Source organism: Urocampus carinirostris, chromosome 8 (genome assembly GCF_059441175.1).
Source record: "Urocampus carinirostris isolate Australia breed hairy pipefish chromosome 8, RoL_Ucar_1.0, whole genome shotgun sequence".
NCBI lineage: Eukaryota > Metazoa > Chordata > Actinopteri > Syngnathiformes > Syngnathidae > Urocampus > Urocampus carinirostris.
In genome coordinates, this window is record NC_142356.1 from 43513627 (window position 1) to 43540100 (window position 26474).

The following is a 26474-nucleotide window of genomic DNA, read 5'->3' on the forward strand; positions in this document are numbered from 1 at the left end:
TTTTTTTCTTTCTCCTCAATCGACTAGTCTGGCCCCCGAGAGAATGTTTGTTCTATCGTGTGGCCCCCGAGTTAAAATGAGAGCTCTGCTTTACACCAACCATATTGAATGGATGCACGAGATATTAAACAATAAAAACATCAAAGTTTCTTAGAGGGCTAGCGATACAGTACATGTTGTTATGTTTACACACAAACCCAGAAGTAGAAGCCGGATTTCTTCTTTGGAGTGCATGCTGGGTGATCTTTCACTGGGCCACGCGGCTGAAAGAAGCACTACAGTACTGTCCACTACTCGGAAAAAGGGACACACAATACAAAACCTAACTTACAGCAATGTCCGGATATTTTTCGACATCCCCCCAAAAATGTTCGTATCTACCGTTTTAAGTAGGGGAGCGTCTGTACAGCACAGTCACAGAATTGTTTCGTGAAGGAATAAAGGGACACTCCATCGTATACGGTCAAACAGAAGAATGCAGCTTTACTCCACAGGCAAATGATTGAATGGGTTTAGTAGATCACAAGAAGATAAGTCTCTTTTAAGTAGGAAAACACTCTACTTTAAAAAAATATAATAATCCTATAAAAAATTGTTTTCCCTCAGTGATTCAGGATCTAGTATCAGTATTGTAACATGACTTCTTGGTTAAGGGATCCGTGAAATGTATGCGGAGTGTATATGTCAGTGTTCTCGTTTGCCCGCGTCCCTGCGTCCTAGGCGCATCATTTTTGCTGGGGACGCATAGTCTCAAATCAACGTGCGTCCCTGGGACACAACTTTTTGGACACAAAATTGTCATTATTACCGGATTACTTTTTTTTTTTTTTTTACAAAGATTTACCGCACTCCAAACTTTTCGTCAGGCAGATCCGCCATTGTTGTTTTGGTCTCACGGTTCGAATTTTCGTCTGCACGCCGATCTCGGCAAACGAGATCTCGTTGCTTCGAGATTACGTCATTTTTGTGGTGCTTGTCGTCGAGGGAAGGTGAAAATCAACACAAAATTGGTAATTTCTTCAGTTTCAGTAATAAGTCGAAACATAATGCAGAAAGTGATAACAACGGCAATAATTCCGGCTTGAAAAAACTGGAGAAATTCTTCGGAAGATCGCGGAGGCAGGAAAACACGTGTGTTAAAGTGAACGATTCGACGAAAGAAAATAAACAAAAGAATACTCCTAGCAAGAAAAGGACTTTTCTGCCAAAATGGACTACATTATATTCCTAGTTACGCTATGAGGAGGATGATAATGGATTGGACCTTGAGAAGGCATTACAACTGTGGCGGGAAAGCAAACCACGAAGAATATATGAACTGCAAAATTAGAAGTGATAACTTGCTTTGTATTACCAATTAACTGTGATGATTAAAACTGAATGAAAATATAGATTATTATAATTATTTCAGCAATATTATTTTGTATAATGTACAATATTGTTGTGAACTGAAAAATCTTGAAGTGATAAGTAATTTGTATTACCAATAAACTGTGTTGATTAAAACTGAATGAATATATGGATTTATATTATATATTTGTCGCCGATTTACAATTTCAACCCTGATAACACTAAATTTTGGGGACCCATAGATCTCTGTTGGGACCCATAGATATTTGAGCATTCGAGTCCCCGGGACCCATCACTTTTCAGAGGTAAAATGAACACTGATATATATAGCTGTAACCTCTCATATACAGCATATACAGTGTATATATACAGTATATATATATATATATATATATATATATATATATATGGCCCTCTTGAACTTTGCGACCTTTTGCCACATTTCAGTATTCAAACATAAAGATACAAAAATGTAATTTCTTGTGAAGAATCAACAATAAGTGGGACACAATCATGTAATATAATGTAATGTAAATGCATTTATATAGCGCTTTTTATGTCAATGAAGACCTCCCAAAGCGCTTTGCAATGTGCTTCACACTTACCCATTCACACACACACTCACACACCATGAAGTGGAACACGCTTTATAGGATATTTCAACACCCGTACCATTTCAATTTTTAACAAATAAAAAACAAAAAAGTGTTATTAACAATTTTATGTATATATATATATATATATTTTTTTTTTTTATATACTTATTTATTTAATCCAGAGGTTTCAACCAAATGTACTGATTACATCGACTTGCACTGACTTACTGCTGATTGGATGGATGGACTTGGATAAACTTTGATCATTTGATGATCTGATTTAATGGTTGTTAAAAAAAATCAATAAATAAGATGACACTACAGTTACTCAGTATTTGAGTAGTTTTTCACCAAGTACTTTTTTACCTTTACTCTGGGCATCTTTTGTTTGACTACTTTTTCTTCTACTTGAGTTATTTTATTCTGAAGTAACAGTACTTTTACTTGAGTAATATTTTTGGCTTTGCTACCAACCTCTACAAGCTAATGACCATCATTCGAGGTCTGTGGTCTCCAAAACTGGAAAACTTGCTCGACTAGCCACGGGCTACTTTCGCCGAGCTTTCCTTCCGCTGTCATTTTGTTCCTAATGAGTAGTTTGCACAAGACAGAATCACTGCAGCGTCCTCGACATAGCCGAGTCTTTTGAAACGGTCCCCGCTGAAACTAGGCGCTGATATAATCTGTGACAGGGGCCTATTACAGTCCTGCAGCTGGACCACAAAAAAGAAACATTGACTTGTTTTTTTCCTCCTTCCACTTCTTTTCTTAATTAGAACCTTGAGGAAGAACTGGAAGCGGAACGGAAACGAGTGTCCGAGGCTGAGGCCATGGCCAAGCGGGCGGAGGAAGAGCTGGCGGTGGCCAAAGAGAGGCTACTCTTACAAGAGGACGAATTGCAGACAAGAGCAGGTGCTTATACTGTCACTAGCGATGTTAGCTGCTAGAGAGGGAGAGGGGGGGGGGGGGGAGTGAGAGGGAGAGAGATGCTTAACCAGACTCCTGTCTTGCCAACAACGCTAGCCACTAATGGTAAGAAAGAAAAAAAACAAAAAGAGATTGAAAGCAAGAAAGAGAGCGCAAAAAAGAAGGGAGGAAAGAAGGGGATAGGAAGTGCTTAACCAGACTCTTGCTTACAAAGTTAGCCACGAATGCTAAGAAAGAAAGAAAAGTAGGAAGAGAGAATTAATTTGAGAAATAAAGATACAGATACGTGAGACAGCAAGAAGGAGGAAAAGGGAAAGACAAATAAAGAAAGAGAAAGAGTAGAAAGAAAAAGGGGATAAAAAGAAATGGAGAAATAGAAGGAGAAAAGAAGAGAAAGAGAGTGATGAAAGAAGAGAGGAAATGAGAAACAGAAAAAATAATTAAAGGATGAAAGGGAATGCCTGCCTTAAATGAAATGGATGGTTATGGCCGCAATCCATTATCTGCTTTCTTTTTTCGGTTAATTTGCCATTGTGGCCCGCCAATGCACTACAGTGTTTTGACTGTGATCCATTATCCCCAGTCCATTATTGCTTAGTCCGAAGGCCTAGAGAGCAAACTTGTTTCATGCGTAGCTGCTCTTTTTTCCGTTATTTTCACCTAAAATGCAGCCGTGTGACTGCAATCTGTTATCCCTGGTCAACAACTGCTATTGCGAATTGTTGCGTATCACGTGGGACGTTCTGTCCCCCATTAACTGCAATTAACAAAAAGAAAAGTGCATTTTGTGTACTGGATTAAGGTTTTTGTGAGTATTTAATCATAGTGACATGCTTCAACCATTAAGAGAACTTCCCTATTCTGTGGAGCTTTTTAGGGTTACTGTCGGCTGACTACTATTTACTTTTCGTTTCGTCAATTGATAAAAGTACTGTTGGCCGAGACAATCTGTATCTCGGGGCGTATTTAGATAAACAAAAAAAGAACCAAAGAGAGCAGCTACCCTTTACAAAGTTATAAATTAACACTGTATACTCTGAGCTGATTGATCAGGAGAGAGTTTTCCTTTAAAAGGCATAGAAAAATGTCTCACCTCTGTCTTATAGAAAAAGGGTGTGGATTGGCTATCCATCCATCCATTATCTTCACCGCTTATCCTCAGTAGGGTCGCGGGGGTGCTGGAGCCCATCCCAGGCAGTGGGCAGGAGGGACACCCTGAACTGGTTGCCAGCCAGTCGCTGGGCACACAGACAATTCACTCGCTCATTCACACCTAGGGACAATTTGTATGGGCCAATTAACCTGACATGCATGTTTTTAAAATGTGGGAGGACTGCAGTGCTGGGAGGAAACCTGCGCAACTAAATAAACGTTAGATAAAAAAATCGTGTCTGTACGATATCATGGGTCACATATCATTGGAAAGTGCTAACCCCTGGGATTAACAATATGATGACCATTTCAAAATAAACTTGGCAGAGAAACATCACATTCAGTCTGAAACAAGATATCCGAAAACTACAAAGTATGTGCCCTGGGCCGTCTTCAACTTATTTAAATGTCCTCAAAAATGTATTTGTTACATTAAAAACAAATCACTAAATCCAATTGTGTAAAATATTTATTCCAAAACACACAATAATGCCGACAAATAAGTGAGAATCCGCCTTAAACATTTCTGCTTCGTTGGACATTGCTTCTTGTAATCAGTTCGTTTCGCCTCATTATTTCCGTTTACAAACAGACTTGTAAAATTATTCCTGATATAGTAGTTAGCGCTCCCCTTTCGATTGACCCCTTTTCCATGATAAGAGTTTGTTCATCATAGTTTTATTCACGCACAAATCGCAAAGTTATATTTTATATATATATATATATATATATATATATATATATATATATATATATATGTCTTTCTCAACACATACTGGTATGCTCCACTTGTCGCTCTCTTATCCTGCCTGCTAAGGCGCCCCTGGCGGCCGTAAGAAATAATGCATAAATTGGCCTCATCGTTGCATAAACTGGTTGAAAGCTTGGGAAAAATTTCGCGGCTTATAGTCCGAATTTTATGGTAGATTAATGTTGTGATTATCAAAATAATGAGTACTGTAATGATTAAACAATAAAATTAATATAACTGGAAAACTCATGCAAATATGATTACATGTTCAGTGATACATTTTAAAAATCAAATAAAAACACAGAATTTCACAGAACACAGAATTTCAGTTGAGTAAAAGGTGTTTGTTATTATACAAAATGACATTGAAATTGGAGGGCTTTCAGATTAGGAAAGGGATTTAGATAAGGCGGCGAGCTACCTGCAGCCAGGTCGCTTAAATCACAACCGTCCCGAATGTAGCGGTTTCCTATGAGTTGTAGCTCTACGTCTTCTGTTTCATGGTTAATGGTACGGGTGTTGGCAAGATACACAGACCGCAGCGGTGGATAAGGAGACTTGTCGGCCTAGCCGTAGCAGTAGGCTGAACCAGCAGCACTGCTCTTACCCTGTAACTGACGACGCCCCAGTCGATTCAGCACAAAAGGAGAAGTAAAAGATAATAATCCATGGAGCAACCGCTGATGATCACTATTTCATTGTGCTCTTCTGACTTTCCACAGAATCCGAATGAATGGATGAAATTCTAAAATCCTTGCTAAAAACTAGCGGTTGCCATGCTTTCCAGGTTTTTTTTTGGGATGCATGTCAAAGCATTACGAATTTTCTGAGCAGTGTTAGAGTATTAGAGTCAGTTGAATAGAGATGAACAGATAGGTAATTGAGTTATAGAAACTTGTAATATGTATTGCACCTCACCAGCAACAGATTTATCCTTCTCTTAAAATGCAACAAAAATAAACTGTAAACAATTATATAAAATCAGTAGTAAACAATATCCATCCATCTATCCATCTATCCTGGTCATATCCATCGTGAGGGGTGACCGACAGCAAGACATACACAAAAACCAAGAAAGGAAAAAGTAGCAAAAAACACAAAGAAATTGAATATGGCCAACCCAAATGTCCAAACACCCAAACAAGTTAAGCACCTTGTTGGTCATGCTTTCGTCCCTACAGATAAAACGAGACACAAGAAAGCGGCCATGTCACTCGGGTCAGAGTGACACACACTCAAGTCAAGTCAAGTCAAGTCAAATGTATTTATATAACCCTTAATCACAAAAATGTCTCAAAGGACTGCACAGGATTACAATGACACAATTACCTGATCTTAAACCAACATGCGGGCAAGGAACAACTCAAAAACCTCAGCGTGAGGAAATAGAGAAACCTTGAGAAGGGACCTCACAAGTGGTATCCCCTTTCAGGATGACCAGGGTGAATTACATTTAGCATTACAGTACACAAACAGTAAACACTAGGTAACATGTTGAAAATTTGTCCGGAAAGTGCATGACAGCAGCGACGCCCCCAGCCTGTGTTCAACAGCAGGGCCCGACAGCTTTCACTGGTTTACCCCTGTAGCATCATACAGGTACCTTGACCATCCCTTAGAACACGATCAAACATCCCACTATCCTTCAACAACACCTCTCCACTAATTCCTATCACTAACAAAAGCTCTGGCTTCCACTACATTTAGACCTCTTTCCTCCAGTGCACTCATAGCACCATCCATCCACGTCAATCGAGGCCTTCCTTTTGGACACTGTTCCTTTTAACATGCGCCCGGTGGTCGTGAAAGTGCAGTAATTTGTCTTTTAAAGTAATGTGCCCAACACTGATGATTTCACAATCGCACTACATCACATGGCAATATCGATTATATTTCGGTTAATCCTGCAGCCCTCGTTAAAAACTAATTATGTGTAATTGTGTACATGGGCGGCATTAGCTCAGGAGGTAGAGCGCTCGTCTTGGGATCAAGAGGTCACAGGTTTGATTCCTGATTCCGCCATGTTATATGTCGAAGTGTCCTTGGGCAAGACACTGAATCCCTAATGCCCCCAATAAGGAGGTAGGCGCCTTGCATGGCTGATTCCCTATTGGTGTGTGAGTGTGTGCGTGTGTGTATGAATGGGCAAGTAAGCACATTGTAAAGCACTTTGGGAGGTCTTCATTGACTTGAAAAGCGCTATATAAATGCAGACCATTTACCTGATTGTCTTTTAGATGAGCTTCTGAATGTGGGCTGCAAAGTGTGCATTTGCGCCAATGTTGATGACCTGAAGGGCCAATTGAGTCGATTGCAGAGCAGGAACCGAGAGTTGGAACTCCAGACTAGCGGCAGGAATAACGACCACGCCCGGCAGATCCGACAGGTGAGGTGGAAAATGCCAACCTAGCATTTAAGGCGCCTTTAAAATGTGGGGAATTTTCCTAATTTGTTCACTGTTATAGAGAGCCATAGAATGTATTCATTTTTCCTGGGCTGCAAAACGTTTGATAGCTATTTATTTTCCTTTAAGAGATACAGTTAGAAAAAGTCTTTCTCTCTTTTGAATCTTTATTTCGTGTTCATCCTGCAGTTTAACGTCTGATCTTGTTGTAATCAACGTTCACTACATTGTTATCAATGAATATAAAGAGCGTTCTAATTTTATCACTTAATACTGAGGTGTCAGATTACGTCAAGTCACATTTTTTTCACAATATGTCCCAAATGACGCTGCTTTAAAACCGACATGAGGGCAAGGAAAAATTAAAAAAGCTCAGCATGGCTGCGTCTACGCACTGATTTCCTAGGTCTGCGTCCTACTGAGTCCTCACCGGAGCAATGTTTTCTTCTGTCCTTGCACTCTTCTTCCTGCCTGAATAAGTTCCCCCTGAAGCTTTAAAACATAGGTCCACTACAGTTCCATGCTCTCTGAACTTTTTAATCCAACTAACAATCGTTGATTTTGATGGAAAGTTGCGACAATGGAAACACTTTCTAAACTGAATCTGTACACTCTGGTATGATTTTGTCGCAAAATAGATTTTCAGGAAGAATATCTTCTGCTGATTTGTCCAAGTCATTTTCAGGGCAACTATAGCGGCAAATGATCATCCATAGGTTCACCTTTCACGTCCTGCAACAGAAAAGACATTCGTTAAAAAATTTATTTTTTTATCGAATAAAATATGGGTACGCATCTTTTTGGGTCACCCTGTAAGACACCTTGAGATGGGGCCACACAAGTTGGAAGGGGCAACTCCATGCAAACATTTATACGTTAGTAAGACAACCTCAAAGTCATATTATAAGCAAACCGGGAGGAAGTGCAAGTTAGTAATATTGGAGTGGTAAGGTCAAACTTTCCTGTTTTAGTCAAAATTCTCACTGCCGCATTTAGAACCAGCTGCAAACTCTTGATGCTAGACATCGGGAGAACAGAGAGCATTACATTACAGTAATCAAGCCAAGAAGTGATTGTCATGATTGCCGAAGTGAAGACACCTGTGGCAATCGTTTGGCGCGCCGGAGCGAGCTCTCTGATTTGCTGACGTTCACTTCTTAAGCGGTCAGCGTCCAGACAAGGACGGTCGATCGTACTCCTGTGTTCCTGTGTGTTTCGCTAGATTAGCAAGTACCAAAGACTACTCTCCTGTTTTGATTCCTGCCTTCGGTTCCGACCTGTTTCTGCCCTGCGTTTACGAGCTACTCTCCTGCCCTGGCCATCGACCTACCCGCTAAGAAGTATTGATTCTGCCTACCTGTCACGGGACTGCCGTCCGTCCGATCGCTGCGGACCTTCAGCTCCCGCTAAGAGAAGTGCCACCTCTGCGTCACGAGCGACCTGCTCCCCACAATCAACGATCACTGGATCGTGGGTGCCAGCTTACATCTCTTTTCAAATAAAACTAAGAAACTAACGCAATTGGGTTCCCGTCTTTGTTCCTGGTTCCTAACAGAACGATCGGACCAGAAAAATAACCAAGCGGAAGTTTTTTTTTTACGAGCGCCAATCGGCGAAAGGAGACATGCAACGCTCGCACCGTACCGAGGCGGAGGTCCGACGGATGTCGGGTGACATGTCAGCCATTCTACGGATTGTTCGACAGCGACAGGAATGGCTTCAGCGCCACCAAGAAAGGTTAGATGCGCTCCCGGAGATCCTTGCTCGTCAGCTGCACGTATCAGCCCCGCCCCCCGGTGATTCTTCTGCTGCAATGCCGTCGCACGCCCCGCCTGTTCCGTTCATGAATTCTCCCGCCATCGAAATGGCAGAACCCCGAGTGCGCGCGCCGGAGAAATTTTGTGGTGATCCTGCTCAGGTGCGAGCATTCCTTGTAAACTGCCGACTCATTTTCGACCTGCAACCCCGAAACTTCGCGTCCGAAGTGGCCAAAGTGGCCTTCACTATTAACCATTTGACTGGGAGAGCCGGACTCTGGGGAACGGCTGAATTTGAGAGAGGTTCAGCTGCGTGTTCCTCATTTGATCTCCTAGCCCAGGAGATCCTCAAGGTATTTGACACCGGATCCTCATCAGTCGACGCGTCAAGATCTCTAATAAGGATAAGGCAGGGAAAACGATCGATTATCGATTATTCGATCGATTTTCGAACACTCGCAAGCCAGAGCAACTGGAATGCGGAGGCGTTAGTGGACGCCTATCTCAACAGTTTGGCAAACTACATGAAGGATGAGTTGGTGTCCCACGCTCCGCCTACCAATCTCGACGAGGCCATTGCGCTCACGGCCCGGATCGATCGTCGGGTCCAGGGTCGATGCCGTGAGAGAGTTCGCCAGAGTCACCCAGTTTCCTGCTCACCCGAGAGGGTCGACGACGCATCGAAAATTCTGCAACCACCCGCGATTCCTCTAGACCAGGGGTGTCAAACTCATTTTAACTCGGGGGCCACACGATAGAACAAACATTCTGTCGGGGGCCAGCTAGTAGATTAAGGAGAAAGAAAAAGAGAGATAAAGAAATAAGACAAAGAGGGAGGGAAAAGGAGAGAGGGCGGGACAAAGAAAGAAAAAGAGAGAGAGGAAGAGAGAGGGAGAAACAAAGGAGATAAAAAGTCGTGAGAGAGGGGGAAAAGAAAGGGAGAGGAAGAAAGAAAACCAAAGAGAAATGGAAAGACAGAAGGAGAGAAAAGAGAAAAGAAAGCATAAAGTGTAGGAAGAGAGAAAGAGAAAAGGAAAAAAGGAAGTTAGAGCTAAAGAAGTTAAAAAGATAGAGAGAGAAAGAGACAAAGAGCAACAAAGGAAGAGAAAAAGAGACACAGAGAGTGAAAGAGACAGAGAATGGGAGAAAAGGGGTGGAAAAGAGAGAGAGAGAGAAAGAAATACAATTGCAGTGTCTTTGTTCGAGGCACCTGGCTTTGGCAACATCAAGTTGACATATTTCAACCTGCAGCTTGTTTTTCTCTTGTGCTTCTCTGAGTGTTGTCTCGCGGGCCGGATTCAATCCCTTGGTGGGCCTGATCTGGCCCGCGGGCCGCCTGTTTGACACCTGTGCTCTAGACCCTCCAGAGGCAATGGAGGTGGATCGTACGTCGCTGTCCGTCGAGGAGCATCGGTGCCGACTCTCTACCGGCCTCTGTCTGTACTGCGGAGGGCAAGGACACCGGGCATCGTCCTGCCCGTCAAAGGGGGGACCTCACCGAACGATTGGGGTCGACCGGTTGGGTTCTGTCCACACCCCGATTCCCCCGACTGGTAGGCCAAGGCTCCAGGTGCACCTTCAGAGTTTCGGGTCAATCCAGTCCCTGTCCGCCCTTGTGGACTCGGGCGCGGATGTCAACATCGCCCGGAGTATGGGGTTAAGAGGCATTCCCCTTCCAAACCCCAGTTCCTGCCCAAAGTCTGGATGGGCATCTATTGGGCACGGTAACGCAAATGACAGAGCCGGTGGAGATGAGACTTTCTGGGAACCACCGCGAGTGGATTAGTTTCTACCTGCTTCCCTCCCCCGGCCAACCGCTCATCCTGGGACAGCCGTGGCTGGTTAAGCACAACCCTCACTTGGACTGGCGGACAGGGGCGGTCCTGGAGTGGGGGGTTGAATGCCAACGAACTTGTTTTCACACAACTTCTCATCCTATCCTTTCCAGGTCTCCTTCCGCAACGCCTGATCTAGCTGGGATTCCCATAAGCTTTTCGGTTCGCCAGTCCTGCTCGCCAGCCCGGTCCGTCGGTTCGCCTGTCTCGATGTCAGTCTGTCTGCCTGCCCGATCCTCTGTCCGCATATCTGCCTGACGAGTCGTCCGTCGGGGCGCCTCGACATTTGTCCGCCCGCCGGTACCGACGTCCGGCTGTCCGAAGTCCGTCCGCCCGCCCGTCTCGACGTCCGTCCGTTCGCCTGTCTCGACGTCAGTCTGTCTGCCTGCCCGATTCTCCATCCGCATGTCTGCCTGACGAGTCGTCCGTCGGGGCGCCTCGACTTATGTCCGCCCCCTGGTACCGACGTCTGTCTGTCCGAAGTCCGTCCACCCGCCCGTCCCGACGTCTGTCTGTCCGCCTGCCTTTCCACCGGTCTCGACGTCTGTGTGCCAGCCATCCCGGATCATCCGTCGGCGTGTCTCGAGACCGGTCTGCCATGAAGCCCGCCTGCCAGTCTATCTACCGCCTGAATCTGGACCAACCTGTTCCGCGCCGTGGTCGTCCCCGAGGGTCCGGTACCGCAACCCTTCCACCAGCGGACCCACCCCCTGCCGCCCCTTCGGATGCTAACGATGGGGTCCCCGTCCACTCGGAGGAATTCTGAGGACTACCTGTGAAGCCCCTTTGGATTATCGGTGACGTATTTTTAGATTTACTTGTGGATTACCTGTGTATTCTTGTGACTTTCTTGGTTTGCCTGTGATGACCTGTGACCTACCTTTGGATTAATTTTTTTTTGTGTGTCTTGGGACTTCTGGAGCCGTCCCTTGAGGGGGGGGTTCTGTCATGATTGCCGAAGTGAAGACACCTGTGGCAATCGTTTGGCGCGCCGGAGCGCGCTCTCTGATTTGCTGACGTTCACTTCTTAAGCGGTCAGCGTCCAGACAAGGACGTCCGATCGTACTCCTGTGTTCCTGTGTGTTTCGCTAGATTAGCAAGTACCAAAGACTAATCTCCTGTTTTGATTCCTGCTTTCGGTTCCGACCTGTTTCTGCCCCGCGTTTACGAGCTACTCTCCTGCCCTGACCATCGACCTGCCCGCTAAGACGTATTGATTCTGCCTACCTGTCACGGGACTGCCGTCCGTCCGATCGCTGCGAACCTTCAGCTCCCGCTAAGAGAAGTGCCACTTCTGCGTCACGAGCGACATGCTCCCCACAATCAACAATCACTGGATCGTGGGTGCCAGCTTACATCTGTTTTCAAATAAAACTAATAAACTAACGCAATTGGGTTCTTGTCTCTGTTCCTGGTTCCTGACAGTGATAAACGCATGAATTATAATCTTAGCATCTGATTTCAACAGCATCGGGCAAGTCTTCATCATATTACGAAGGTGGAAGAAAGCTTTTTGTCGTATCTTTCACATGTAACTGAAATGACGGATTAGGATCAAATATGACACCTAGATTTTGACTCACTCCTAGTGAAATTATATTTGTCAAGGTTTAGAGCAGTGTTTGAGAACAAGACGCAAAAAAAAAAGTGACATCCATCTTTGTATCTCAGTAATGCAGGCCCCAAAATTTCACAACATAACAGAGCGGCAGAAATAGTTGAGTGTCATCTGCATAGCAATGGAAACTAATATTATATTGCGGGCAATATCACCAAGCAGTAGACAATGAATACTAAAAAGAAGTACAGTACAAGTACAGAGCCTTGTGGAACGCCGCAGGTGACATCAAAATGTTCAGATGTCAAAGTGTCTTCGTTAACACATTGCATCCTGTCTGAAAGGTAGGACCCAAGGCACGAGAGTACAGTTCCTGAGACACCATCCATTTTTCCAGACAATCCAGAAATATGTTGTTGTCCACAGTTTTAGAAGCAACACAAAGATCCATCAGCAGTGGCATTGACAAGGTGCCAGAATATTTTGCTAAGAGAATGTCATTAATTACTTTAACCAAAGCTGTATTGGTATTATTATTAGCCACGGCGGCGCAGTGGTTAGCGCATGTGCGGCACAGTTTTAAGGTCTTGGGAACTTCCTGTGTGGGTTCAAATCCAGCTACCGGACTTACTGTGCGGAGTTTGTATGTTCTCCCCGTGCTTGCGTGGGTTTCCTCCGGGCACTCCGGTTTCCTCCCACATTCCAAATACATGCATTTCAGGTGGATTGGCCGGTCTAAATTGTCCCTAGGTGTGAATGAGCGACTTGTCTGTCCCAGTGTGCCCTGCGATTGGCTGGCAACCAGTTCAAGATGTCCCCTGCCCACTGCCCGATGATTGCTGGGATGGGCTCCAGCACCCCCGCGACCCTACTGAGGATAAAGCGGTGCAACGAATGAGATTGGTATTAGATTTAAGCTATTATAATGTCACTCATTACATTTGGGTAAGGACGGACTTTTCTCCCGCGGCCTTTCTTTTTATTCATTATCATCCACCTGTCATTGTTCTTCTTTGTCTTTTTGCCTCTGTTTCTTAAATTTCAGCGCTGGAATCTTAAGGACATATTGCTGCTGTGGTTTGTGGTCCAACCATTCAAAATGACGGACAACCTTAACATTTTTCAGTCAACACTTAAAATAATCTGTCAATGAGGGAAAATTGTCGGTTAAGTAACCTCTGCAGATACAGAAACATAAAAGCTTTAAATGTTTATTCAGTCTTTTTTAAAGTACATTTTGTTACAAAAGACAGGCTTTATTTGTTTTCATATATCACCTCTCCTTCTCCCGAGTTGTCAAAAATACAATATGAAATTTCTTGTTTGCTCGTTCAGGCATAGGCTGGGTCGGGCTTTAATACGTGCAGGCCTGGGTAGGGCCGAGCCGGATTTTTTTAGGCCTGGTTGTCATGAGGTGTCAGACAGACCCAAATGCAGCACAAAAGGAGAAGTAAAAGAAGGAATGTGATAAAGGGGAGTGGGACCGGGACTGAAACTTGAAAGGGGGTCTTGGGTTGGCGAAAATCTTGAAAAGTAGATTTGATTACCTTTAAAATGATGGCTAGAGAGGAAGATCTTGGAATGAGGAGGGAACTTTAACCCTCCTATTACAATGGGGGCGTAGCGGCCCCGTTTGAATTGCGCTATTTAAATTACCGTAACTCTGCGAACGTTAGGCTAAAAGAAAAGAAAATTCAAACAGTTCTTAAAAGAAGATAGCGCAAACTTTGTATATAACCCATACCTGTCAACCTGTACGTTTTTGCCATACAATGTACGTTTATTATGACTTTTAAGACGTGTACGACGTACAAGAGAATATGTATGGAAAAAGGCAAATCTTTCAATTATGGGTACCATCAGGTAAACACCGACTATCACGAAACGGCAAATCAATCAAGTCTAACGAGTTTGCTACGGAAGCCTCTACCTCTGTATCGTTTTTTCGTTGCGAACGAAATGAAGCGAGTGGTTTGATGCTACTGTGCGCATACGTCTGCCGCCTGGGGATTTCCCATCATGCATCATTCCAAGAAAAAACTAAATATGGTGTACGATTATTTTGTATTTTGTACGGGAAAATACGACAGTTTGTACGGGCATGGAGCGGTGGAGGTTGACAGGTATGATAACCCTTGATTTCAATGAAATTCAATCAAAGTAGTTCTCCAAAATACCCACAAGCTGGCAACAAATTCCCACAATGGTTCACGTGTGGCAATTGCAAAATTACAGGCAAGAAATGACACATACAGAGACGGAGCAAAGTATAGATGAGTGTTAGCCGGTAGCTGTTTTTTTTTTTTTTACCGATTAATTTATAAGAGAGGGAAAAAGTGAGTTAAAATCTCTGAGAGTGAGAAACCCTTTGAAATGGTTGACGAACAAGGAGTGAAGTTGAATAAAGGAACAAGTTGTCTGGAGCAGATTGATGACACTGATCTTACCTTCAATTGGTATTAGTCTGATGGAACATATTACTATACAAATAGTGTATCTAACGAAGTATCTGTTTGATTCATTTTAGCATGCGGAGGCCCTTTCCTGTTTGCGATCAGAGATGGTTAGGGCTCAAACTGAAGAGCTGCGTCGCATCCAAAAACACGCCGACGACGAACGGGACAAACTGCAGCGGGAGATAGATGAAGAGCGTGAGAACCTGCAGAAGAAACGAGAGGAGGAGAAGAGCCATCTGGACAAGGAGAGAAACCGACTGCGGCGGGAGCGAGATGAGGAGAAGGAGGCCGTGCGGAAGGAGGCCGAGGGGGTCAAAAAGCAAGCCAGGCTGGAGAAGGAGGAGGAGGCGGAACGTCTCCGCAAGGAACTGGAGGTGGAGAGGGTCCGGGTTCGAGCTCAATTAGACAAGCGCTTGGAGCAGGTGGAGGTGCAACGGGCTGGCCTGCAGCAGAAGCTGGAGGAGGAAAAGAGGAGGTTGGTGGAAAAGGCGGAGGAGGACAGGCGGCGGCTGAAGGAGCAGGTGCGGAAAGCCATCGAGGAGGTGATGCGGAGGCACGCCGCGGAACTGCATGCTGTGCAGGAAGCGCTCAATTCCGAGAAGAAGGCCAATCAGGAGGTCGGATTCCTTAAAAACAAGCAGAATCATTTTTAAAATATCTTTTTTTACACTTTATCTACCCCTTTTTCTTGTAAAATAAAACTTCAAAAATACTTATCCGTTAAAATTGCACACTACAACACAGGTGTCAAACATGCAGGCAGCGGGCCAGTACAGGCTCGCCAACAGACAAGGCTAAGAGAAAAAAAAAGTTGAAATGCAAGCTGCAGTTTTAAATAAGCCAGGCGCCACACCCATAGCACCTGTGGCGGTATTTCTTCCTCCCTGTCTTTCTTTTTTTCTCTTTCTCTTACTTTTCCTCTGTCTCTGTCTCTTTCTCTCTCTGTGTCGCTTTCTGTTTTTCTCTTTGTCTTTTTTATCTCTATCCATCCAGTTCTCTATCTCTCTTTCTTTTATCTTTCTTACTCTCGTTTTCTCTCTTTCCAACTCTTTTTATTCTCTCTTTCTCCTTCTACAACCCCTAGCAAAAAGTATGGAATCATCAGTCTTGGCAAGTGCTCACTCTGACATTTTATTCTGTAGAACAAACTGATAAAAACATGAAAAAATAATAATGTTTTTCAAAAGTGCAACTCCTTGGCATTCAAAAACACTATAAAATAAATAATTAAAAATACTTTGTGATGGTGAGTAAATGCTACCTTTATAGACCTTTCTAATTTTCCTCTTTTTTTCTCTTCTCTCTTTCTCATTTTCTCCTTGTATTTCTTTCTCGCTCTCTTCTTTTTCCTTCTCTTTTCCTTTATCTGTTTTTCTCTTCATTCATTTTTCTTTTTTTCTCTTTCTTTTTCTCTTTCTTCCTTTCTGTCTTTCCCTTTTTCTGTCTCTATATCGCTTTCTCTTTATTTCTTTGTTTCGTTCACTGATCCCTTAACCGCTAGCGCTGTGGGGGCACAACTTTCTGTGGTGTGTCAAGTTAAAACATGATTATATGTATAGCCCTTAATCACAAGGAGTCTCAAAGGGCTGCACAGATCACAGACTATTGCAAACTACAGACTATTATTACACCATCCCCTGATCTAAAACCTACATGAGGGCAAGGGAAAAATCAAAAACATCAGCATAAAGAAAATGAAGAAACCTTGAGAAGGGACCGCACATGAGGAAACCCCCCTTCCAGGGTGACCGGGCTGCAAGGGATATTGCATTTACAATAAAAAATTAAAATAAAGCATAAAATTGTTTAAAGTACAATATAACATAAAAAATAAAAAATGATAAAAAGGATGGCCAGGTTGCAATGGATGTAGCATTAATAAACAATACACAGACATTCTCAACATGAAATATAGGTCATTCATAATAATAATAATAATAATTTCCTTGTATTGTCATTCTGTGTAACAATGTACACAGAACGAAATGTCGATTGCACCTGACCCGATGCAGCCGCAGCCAAGAGAGGGCGCCGCCGACCACTTTTTAAGTCTTAGGAATGACTCGGCCGGGGCGCGAACCCGAACCTCCCAGTCTCAAAGCGGGCGCCTTACCATCTAGGCTACTGAGCTGAGCTATAGAATATAAGTGTGTTTAAGCCTAGATTTAAACAGTTCCACTGAGGTTACAGAATCTCGGAGGGAAGACCCTGGGCCCGAATGGGGAGCACTCTTTTTTGGATAGGGGTTTGCGCCTCCACATGAGATGGATAATACTGGTTTCCATGGCTACCAGTAGCAGGAGAATCCTCCTGATCTGACACAGATACAGCACTTTCATCATATGGGTGTTGTTGTTTTTTGGTGTAAAGCGTCATACCGCCCTTCAGAGAGGAGGGTGACCTCTGCATAGACAGGCAGCGGCGTGTAATTATTATGATTGGATCCCTTAACCACTAGGATAGTAGGGGCAGCACTTCCTGCGGTGTGTCGTGGGCAAGTAGAGCCTGGTGGTGCCCATCCCTTTCCAGGCCAACAAATGTTTCCACCAGGCCTCGAACCAAGGACCTTTTGCGAGTTACGCAAATATAATAACCACTGATTCTAAATCATTGGGGGGGAACTACTATGTTCCCAAGTTTTTAGTATAACATCGTACAAAACACATTGCATCACTTGAGGAGTTTATGTTTTTGTTGATTTGTGTCGATGACGTTACGTCCTTTACTTTTGTGACATATTAAAGGCTCAAAGGCTCTTTGTCCAGTAAAGGTATTTGTGTTTTGTATATTTTTGTATCTATATTATAATAATTTAAGCACTAGGGGGTGCTAAATAATAATAACAATAATAGTAATACAAACAATAATAAGGAATAGAGTGAAAAACACCCCATCCTACTTTAACAAATCTCGTTCTATCCGTTTATTTTTTTGGGTCATAGCTTTGTGCACATCTCGAGGAGGAGAGGAAAAGAAATGTGAAGCTTCACGACAGGCTGGAGAAGGAGAGACAAGAAAATGAGATTAAACTCAAAGATGCTGACAACGAGGTAAAAATGTCTCCTTTATCTACAGTACTCCTTAAGACTAACTATCAGGGAACTCCAACCTTTTTCAAGCATCAAGCTACTTTTTGTTAGTAATAGGCAGAAAACTTACCCAGTTTAATATGAATTTCTAAATTAGCAACTTGGCTAGATGGCTTGCTAAATAGCTAAAAGTAGCTTCATAGTTAGCTAGACAGGTAAAAAGGTAACAAACGAAAAGAGGCTTAGATGACTAGCTAAAAGTAAAAAGCTATCTAAATACGCAGATAGAAAGTTAAAAACAAAACTGAATCGCTTGCTATAAAGAAGGACAACATTTAGCTTGATAACTAGCAAAATGGTAACATGTTAGCTAGATAGTTGGCAAAAAATGATAAAAGCTAGTTCGATAGCTTTCCAAAAAGGTAAGAAGAGCTAGTGCAGGTGAACGACATTCCGATGTCTCGCCGCAAGCTTTTTTCTTAGACCAGACCGAGTATTCGGAATTTCAAAAAATAGAGCTGAAGAGAAGCAACGCAGTTGAGGACATTTATTAAAAAGTTTCAAAATAAAGTTAGAATCAGAGTGCACGCTGGTCCAATCGATAGGAAGCGCTTCTCCCACCAAGAAAGTCAATAGAATTTGTTTCGGCCCCTTTCTTATAGGAGAAAGGCGTGGATTTGGCAAAATGTATGCATCAAACTCTAAAAAGCTCTACTGGGAACTCACAATACTAGATAGATGAAAGAGTCTTAATGAACAAGACAAAACTGAAAAAACTGCACACAGCTAGATTTTGAAGGTTGTATGATAAGATAAGGCTGGCGTATTGGAAGACCTTTGCTGGGAAAATACTGATATGAAAGGATACAGCTAGTAAATACTTATATGTGGATGAACATAAATGCATTTACAACAACCAAATGAGTGATGTTATTATTGAAGTAATGCTGTGATTATTAAATAATAAACTCAATAGAGCTGGAGAACTTATGTTATGGTGTCAACATACTCAGTGATCCATTTTAATAATCTAACACTAGCTACAAAGCTAAAAGGTAGCCAAATAGCTTGCTAAAGAGAAAATGCAGTTTTTGGTCATTGATTTTATAAAACCCACCAATTGGAATTTAGTTTGTACTAAAGTACTAATGTGTGCAGAGAGAATTGCTTTGAATTATATATATTTGGTTGAGTCTCATTCAGTGGTCACAGATTAAGCCAGCAGGTGGTGCTTACGATTTCTTACTCGTATTAGTTCCCGAAGTAGGCTCTTTTTGTATTTCTAGTATTTATCATGAAGATAGCAATACTATAAACATATCGTATTTTTAACTTAAATTATTAAAATTAATTTTGCAGTTTATTGACAAAGATACTGATTGATCAGTCCAAAAGAAAGGTAATACAGTATAGACACACAAATAAATAATGCAACATTGTTTGATTCTAACAAAAAATGATTTCTTCACATGGCAAGGAAAAGCAAATCAAATGAATGAACAAATGACTCTGCCCAAAGAGAAACTTGAATCATTAAATAAAAGAAATGAAAAGAAAAAGGAATCAAGCGGGGAAAGGAAGTTGGAATAGAGGTGGCAACGTTGTCATTTCTTATTGAACCATAGGATTCTATATCGCTGTGCCTAATTTGAGAAGATTACCTAATCAATGCATACAAAGCTTCACAGTTACTCAAAAACCTGACAGCATGTTGACCATTTCATGCACAAGTTACCTTTATGAATAAGGCCGGGTTTGTAAGTCACGTCTTGACCCGGCGACAGGAAACATTTTTTTCTGCAACCTGAGTGGGGTTGGAGGCCAACCCTCAGACGTCCCTTGTCCGGCAGCAAAAGAGAGCGAGGGGCAGGTAGGTACATCCACCTTTTATAGCTTACGTGACTTGCCTCCACTCAAGAAGGTGGAGAGGCAAGGTAAGGCGAACCTTGCCTGTGTGCACCTCCCTTTCAGGCCCACTTGGTATGGCATGCAAAAATTTGATGTGATTACTAAAACAAAACTCAAAATTTGGTTGCGAATAGTTAGTTTTCTGCCATGTGCGCGCGTTGGTAAATGTCCCAAACTAAACAATTTATGATCGGGAATAATCAAACACTGGCCCATCATGATGAGAATACCGCCCCATCACGTGCCTACTTTTCTGGGTGCAACAGTGCCGGCGAACGCGCATGTTGCGCTGTACGAATCTTCCGCAAAGAATTAGAAATAAAGAAAAATGACAGGTGGATGATTAAAAGCCTAGTATCTTACCTTTTAAGACTCACACATCCTATGTGTTCAGATCTTTTGCTTGAAGACGGCCGTTGATCACCACGAAGAAAAGGACAAAGTCCCATCAGAAACGTTGACGGCGTGCGGGCCACGGTGCTTGCGCCTGCAGGACGACTTGCAGCAGACTCAAAAGCGACTGAGTCGGGTGCAGGACGAGGCGGATAAGCAGAACCAAAGGCAAGAGAGAGACATTGCTGCCCTCAAGGCCGACAAACACCGATTAGAGGAGAATGTTTTTGAGCAGAGTAGAATGAACGCAGAAAGGAACATTTTGGAGCAGAGCCAGCGCAACACCGAGGACCGGATCAGGTAGCTGAACCCGTGTGAAAAACAACACAAAACAATTAGATAATGTTTTTTTTTTTTAAAGTCATTTATGTCTCTTTAGGTTTACGACTTTTTTTGAATGACTGACTATGATTCTTACGGAATGACAGAAGGGAGAGAATGAGATACAGAGAGAAAAACAGAAAGATTAAAGAAGAAGGGGAAATAGAGAAGTCAAGAGAAAGAGAAAGCAATCAAAATAGAGATAAAGAAATGGAGAAAAAAATAGAGGGAGTAAGAGTTGGATAAAGGTTAAATTATTATGTTGCCTAAACCGACTGGAGGTTTTCTTTTATTGTTTGTGGTCACTAGAGCAAGCAGGTAAAACCATGTATTGATTTTGTTCAATAATGTTGCTGTAATTTCAGATTTTACTATGTACAGTGAATAGAATAATTATTTGAACACCTTGCAATTTTGCTATTTCTCCCACTTAGAAATCATGGAGGGGTCTGAAATTTTCATTATAGGTGCATTTCCACTGTGAGAGAGACGAACTAATAAGAAAAATCCAGAAATCACAAGGCATGATTTTTTTTTACAATTTATTTTTTGTGATATGGCTGTAAATAAGAATTTGAACACCTAGAATTCTGACCCTAAAAGACGTGTTAGTCCACCCATTAAAAGTCCATCTGCACTCCATGTATCATTCTGAATCAGATGCACCTGTTTGAGGTCGTTAGCTGCATAAAGACACTTGTCCACCCCATACAATCAGTAAGTTTAACTTGTAACATTGCAAAGACCAAAGAGCTGTCCGAAGACACCAGAAACAAAATTGTAAACCTCCACAAGGCTGCAAAGGGCTACGGTGCAATTGCAAAGCAGCTTTGTGAAAAAAGGTCCACTGTTGGAGCAATCATTAGAAAATGGAAGAAGCTAATCTATCTCTCTATCTCTCTATCTATCTATCTATCTATCTATCTATCTATCTATCTATCTATCTATCTATCTATCTATCTATCTATCTATCTATCTATCTATCTATCTATCTATCTATCTATCTACCTACCTTGGTCATATCCCTCAAGAGGGGTGACCGACAGCAAGACAAACACATACAATAACAAAGAAAATAAAAGGGAAAAAAAATAGCAAAAAAAACACACACATTTTTGGACCATGGCCAACCCAATTGCCCAAACAAGTAAGGCACCTAGGCACCTAAGTTGGTCATGCTTTCGCCCCTCCAGATGAAATGGGACACCAGAAAGCGGCCATGTCACTCGGGTCAGGGTGACACAATACACTCTTTTGTTCAACAGCAGGGCCTGACAGCTTTCACTGGTTTACCCCTGCTGCATCATACGGTGGCCCAGCCCATCCTTAAGAACGCGTCCACAATCCCACTATCCTTTCACAACACCTCTCCACTCCTTTCTATCACCAACAAGAGCTCTAGCTTCCATTATAATTAGACCTCTTTCCTGCAGTGCACTCATAACACCATCCATCCACGTCAATCACGGCCTTCCTCTTGGTCTCCTTCCATTCACTTCTGCTCTGTAGATCCTCTTCAACATTCGCTCCCCATCCATCGTCTCCATGTGTTCAAACCAACCGAGTACTCCCTTATCAACACGCTTGCTCAGTTCCACGACTACTCCAGTTCTGTCTCTCACAATTTCCTTTCTCAGTCTATCCAATCTTGTCACTCCTAACATAGTCCTCAAACACTTCATCTCAAAAACATTCAATTTCCTTCTTAAATCTGCGTTCAGGCTCCAAGTCTCTGCACCATACAACACAGTCGGCACAATCACACTCTCATACAGTCCCCTCTTAACATCCATACTCATACTCTTGTTGTTCATCACTCTCCTCAGAGCACCCAAAACCTTGCTTCCTTGATTCAGTCTGTGCAATACCTCACACTCCATTCCACCAACTGCAGCCACATCACAACCCAAGTACCTAAAGCTTTCAACTTCTTCCAGCACCTGTTCATGCAACTTGATTTCTAACATCATGCCCACTCCATCACGTGAACACTTCATCACCTTACTCTTCCCAACATTGACACATAACTTACGCCTACCACATACTCTTCCAAACTCTGTTACCAACCTTCTCAATGTTTCCTCAGAATCAGCCACAAGCGCTGTGTCATCTGCAAACAACAACTGACTTACCTGCCACACTATTCCACTGTTGTCCATCATCTCTACACCTCTGCCAAATACTCTTGCATTCACCTCTCTCACCACACCATCCATGTACACATTAAACAGCCATGGTGACATCACACACCCCTGTCTCACACCAGTCAACACAGGGAACCACTCACTTGTCTCACTCCCTACTCTTACACATGCTCTGCTGTTCATATAAAAACTCTTCAATGCTTCCAACAACTTTCCACCCACTCCTTACATCACCATCACTTGCCACAACACCTCTCTATCAACTCTGTCATATGCCTTTTCCAAGTCCAAGAAAGCCAAGTAAACATCTTTACCTTTTGCTAATCGTGACGGTCAATCTCAATCGGAGTGGAGCCCCATGCAAGATATCACCTCGTGGGGTCTCAATGATTCTAAGAAAGGTGAGGAATCAGCCCGGAACTACGCGACAGGAGTTGGTCAATGACCTGAAAAGAGCTGGGACCACCGTTTCCAAGTTTACTGTAGGTAATACACTGAGACGTCATGATTTGAGATCATGCATTACACAAAAAGTTCCCCTGCTTAAACCAGCATATGTCAAGGCCCGTCTTAAGTTTGCATATGACCATTTGGATGATACAGAAGATTCATGGGAGAAAGTTTTGTGGTCAGATAAGACCAAAATATATTTTTTTTGGGGTCATAATTCCACTAAGCTTGTTTGGAGGAAGAATGAAGAGTACAATTCTTCAGTAGACCAACCCTACTGTTGAAAATGGGGATGATAGTATCATGTTTGGGGTGTTTTTTGCACAAGGGACAGGACGAGTGCACTGCATTCAAAGAAAGGACGACTGGGGCCGTGTATTGTGAGATTTTGGGGAACAACCTCCTTCCCTCAGTCAGAGCATTGAAGATGGGTCGTGGCTGGGTCTTCCAACATGACAACAACCCGAAGCACACAACAGGGAAAACCAAAGAGTGCTTTAGTAAAAAGCATATCAAGGTTCTAGCATGGCCCAGCAAGTCTCTAGTCCTGAACCCAATAGAAAATCTTTGGAGGGAGCTCAAACTCCGTGTATCTCAGCGACAGCCCAGAAACCTGACCAATCTAAAGAAGATCTGTGTCGAGGAGTGGGCCAAGATCCCTCCTGCAGTGTGTCCAAACCTGGTGGAAAACTACAGGAAACATTTGACCTCTGTAAAAGCAAACAAGGGCTACTGTACCAAATATTAACATTCATTTTTTTTTTTTTTTCCAACATGGCGGCGCGACTATACGCAGCGGCTTCACGTGTCTCTCCAGTAAATCTTTTTACTTTAAGTGTTCTTTTATCTCTCATCCTTTCTTTGATAAATACCTGTTCGGCAACTATCACCTTAAGTCGCCAGGAACTTATTAACCTGGGTCTAAGATTAGATTTCGACTCATTTCACGATTACAACACCAACAACAACATCCCAAAGGACATACGAAGACCACCGGGATCTCCCTGGGTTACCTGCCCGCCCAACAAGCGACGGAGACGGCGGAGGGAACGTAAACAAAAACGAGGCTCTCGGGGAGGCCTAGCGAAGAAGCTAAAAAGACGACCACACCGACAAGCGCTTCCGAGTATCTTCCTGACCAACGCCAGATCCATCGTACACAAAATCAGTGAGCTTGAGCTGCGGATAGCTACCAACAACTTCGTACGGAATAGCAACATTTTTGTGATCACGGAGTCATGGCTTGACCCGCGGATCCCCGACGCTGCAGTTCAGCTAGCAGGACGCACGCTACACCGATACGACCGCAACGAAGACTCCGGCAAAAAAAGAGGTGGGGGACTATGCATTTACGTACATAATGCGTGGTGCAATAACAGCAGAATTATTGATGCACACTGCTCGCCCGATCTAGAGTTTCTGGCGGTATCGTGTAGACCATTCTATATACCGCGAGAGCTAACTGTGCTCATTGTGATAGCTGTTTACATTCCTCCGGATGCTAACGCTAGCACAGCGCTAAACCTTCTACTCGCTACCATAAACATTCAACAGCTTGCACACCCCGACGGAGCTTTCATTATCGCTGGCGACTTTAATAAGGCATGTTTAAGGACTGTTCTTCCAAAATTCTATCAACATGTGAACTGTGCAACAAGGGGTGAAAAAACTTTGGACCGCGTTTACAGCAACCTCAAAAACGCATACAAAGCTTCCCCCCTCCCCTACCTAGTAAATTCGGATCACCTATGCCTATCCCTTACCCCCTCATACACCCCCATCCGAAGGAAAACAAAACCGGTAACGAGGACAATACAAACGTGGCCTGAGGGAGCCCTCTCCAAGCTGCAGGACTGTTTTGATCAAACTTGCTGGGAGGTATTTGAACACCATGACCTCCAGAAATTCACTGACACTGTTTTATCCTACATCCGTTACTGCACGGATGAAGTCACAGTATATAAAAAAATCAAAAACTACCCAAACCAAAAACCCTGGATGTCCAGCGAGGTGCGCACCCTCCTCAAACACCGCAACACCGCCTTCAGGTCTGGAGACAAGGCTCTTTACGGGGTGGCTAGGGCTGACCTGAAGAGAGGCATCAAGGAAGCAAAAGCAGCCTACACAAGGAGGATCGAGCACCTCTTCGCTGGAAATGACCCGAGGAGGATGTCGCAGGGCCTCCAACACATCACCAACTTCAGAGGCCACAACCTGGCAACTGTTGAGGCTGAGGCTTCACTAGCTGAGGACCTTAATCAGTTCTTCGCTCGCTTTGAAGCTGGTAGGCCACAAACAGCCACATCACACCCACCAACAACCAGCAGAAACTCCCTCACATTTCAGGAGCACGAAGTTAGGCGTGCGCTGAATACCATAAACCCCAGGAAGGCAACTGGCCCGGATGGAGTACCAGGGAGGGTACTCAGGGACTGTTCCAATCCGCTGGCTGGGGTCTTCACCACCATCTTCAACCGGTCCCTGTCACAGGCGACCGTCCCACCTTGCCTCAAAACCTCCACCATCATTCCCATCCCCAAAAAGTCAGCAGTGGAAAGCCTCAACGACTACAGGCCTGTAGCTCTTACGCCTGTGGTCATGAAGTGCTTCGAGAGGTTTGTGTCCCGGCACATCAAAAACTCCCTGCCACTCACACTGGACCCCCACCAGTTTGCCTACAGGGCAAACCGCTCCACTGACGACGCCATAAACACAGCACTTCACACCGTGCTGAAACACCTGGATCACCGGGGGAGCTACGCCAGAATGCTCTTCCTGGACTTCAGCTCAGCCTTCAACACCATTATCCCGGAGATCCTGGTGGAGAAACTTGCACACCTAGGACTCTCTCCCTCCATCTGCCACTGGATAATGGACTTCCTCTCCAACCGCCCACAGTCGGTGAAACTCGGTACCCACGTCTCTCCCACCCTAACACTGAACACTGGCTCCCCCCAAGGTTGTGCACTGAGCCCCCTGCTTTTCACCCTCTACAGCTCCGACTGCTCACCGACCCACCCCACAAACACTATCATTAAGTTCGCTGACGATACCACCTTGATCGGCCTCATCTCTGAAGGGGACGAGGCGGCATACAGGGATGAGGTTGAGTCACTTTCAACGTGGTGTTCGGAAAACCACCTCATATTGAACACCACAAAAACAAAAAAACTGATTCTGGATTTCAGAAGGAATGGCAGGAATCCAGCACCACTCATCATAAAGGGAGACTGTGTAGAGAGAGTCCACTCGTTCAAATTCCTGGGCGTGCACATCTCCGACGACCTCTCCTGGTATGCAAACACCAGAGTGGTGGTAGGGAAGGCCCAGCAGCGACTGCACTTCCTGAGATTGCTCAGGAAAAATAACCTAAAACAGCAGCTGCACGTGTCCTTCTACAAAGCCACAGTGGAGAGCATCCTAACATACTGCATCACGGTGTG

General features: G+C 43.7%; 1 protein-coding gene and 1 long non-coding RNA gene across 5 annotated transcripts in view; one reads left to right on the forward strand and one right to left on the reverse strand.

Moving 5' to 3' along the window:
• Positions 1-26474, forward strand: part of fam184b (family with sequence similarity 184 member B) — a 184294-nt gene that overhangs the window by 29016 nt on the left and 128804 nt on the right. For all 4 annotated transcript variants that reach the window (XR_015851174.1, XR_015851175.1, XM_088342823.1 and 1 more), the window contains exons 4-8: positions 2723-2858; positions 7014-7162; positions 14858-15403; positions 17729-17836; positions 20118-20416. Coding sequence is in view for 2 of the 4 variants with exons in the window: in XM_088342823.1 (XP_088198949.1) it covers positions 2723-2858; positions 7014-7162; positions 14858-15403; positions 17729-17836; positions 20118-20416 (1238 nt within the window). In the remaining 2 variants the exon portion in view is untranslated. The remainder of the gene's footprint in view (positions 1-2722; positions 2859-7013; positions 7163-14857; positions 15404-17728; positions 17837-20117; positions 20417-26474) is intronic.
• On the reverse strand, positions 13528-20310 carry LOC148361959 (uncharacterized). Its single transcript, XR_015851178.1, has 2 exons — positions 20087-20310; positions 13528-15412 (listed from the first exon to the last, which is right to left on the reverse strand). It is a non-coding gene; the product is annotated as an uncharacterized LOC148361959 (long non-coding RNA).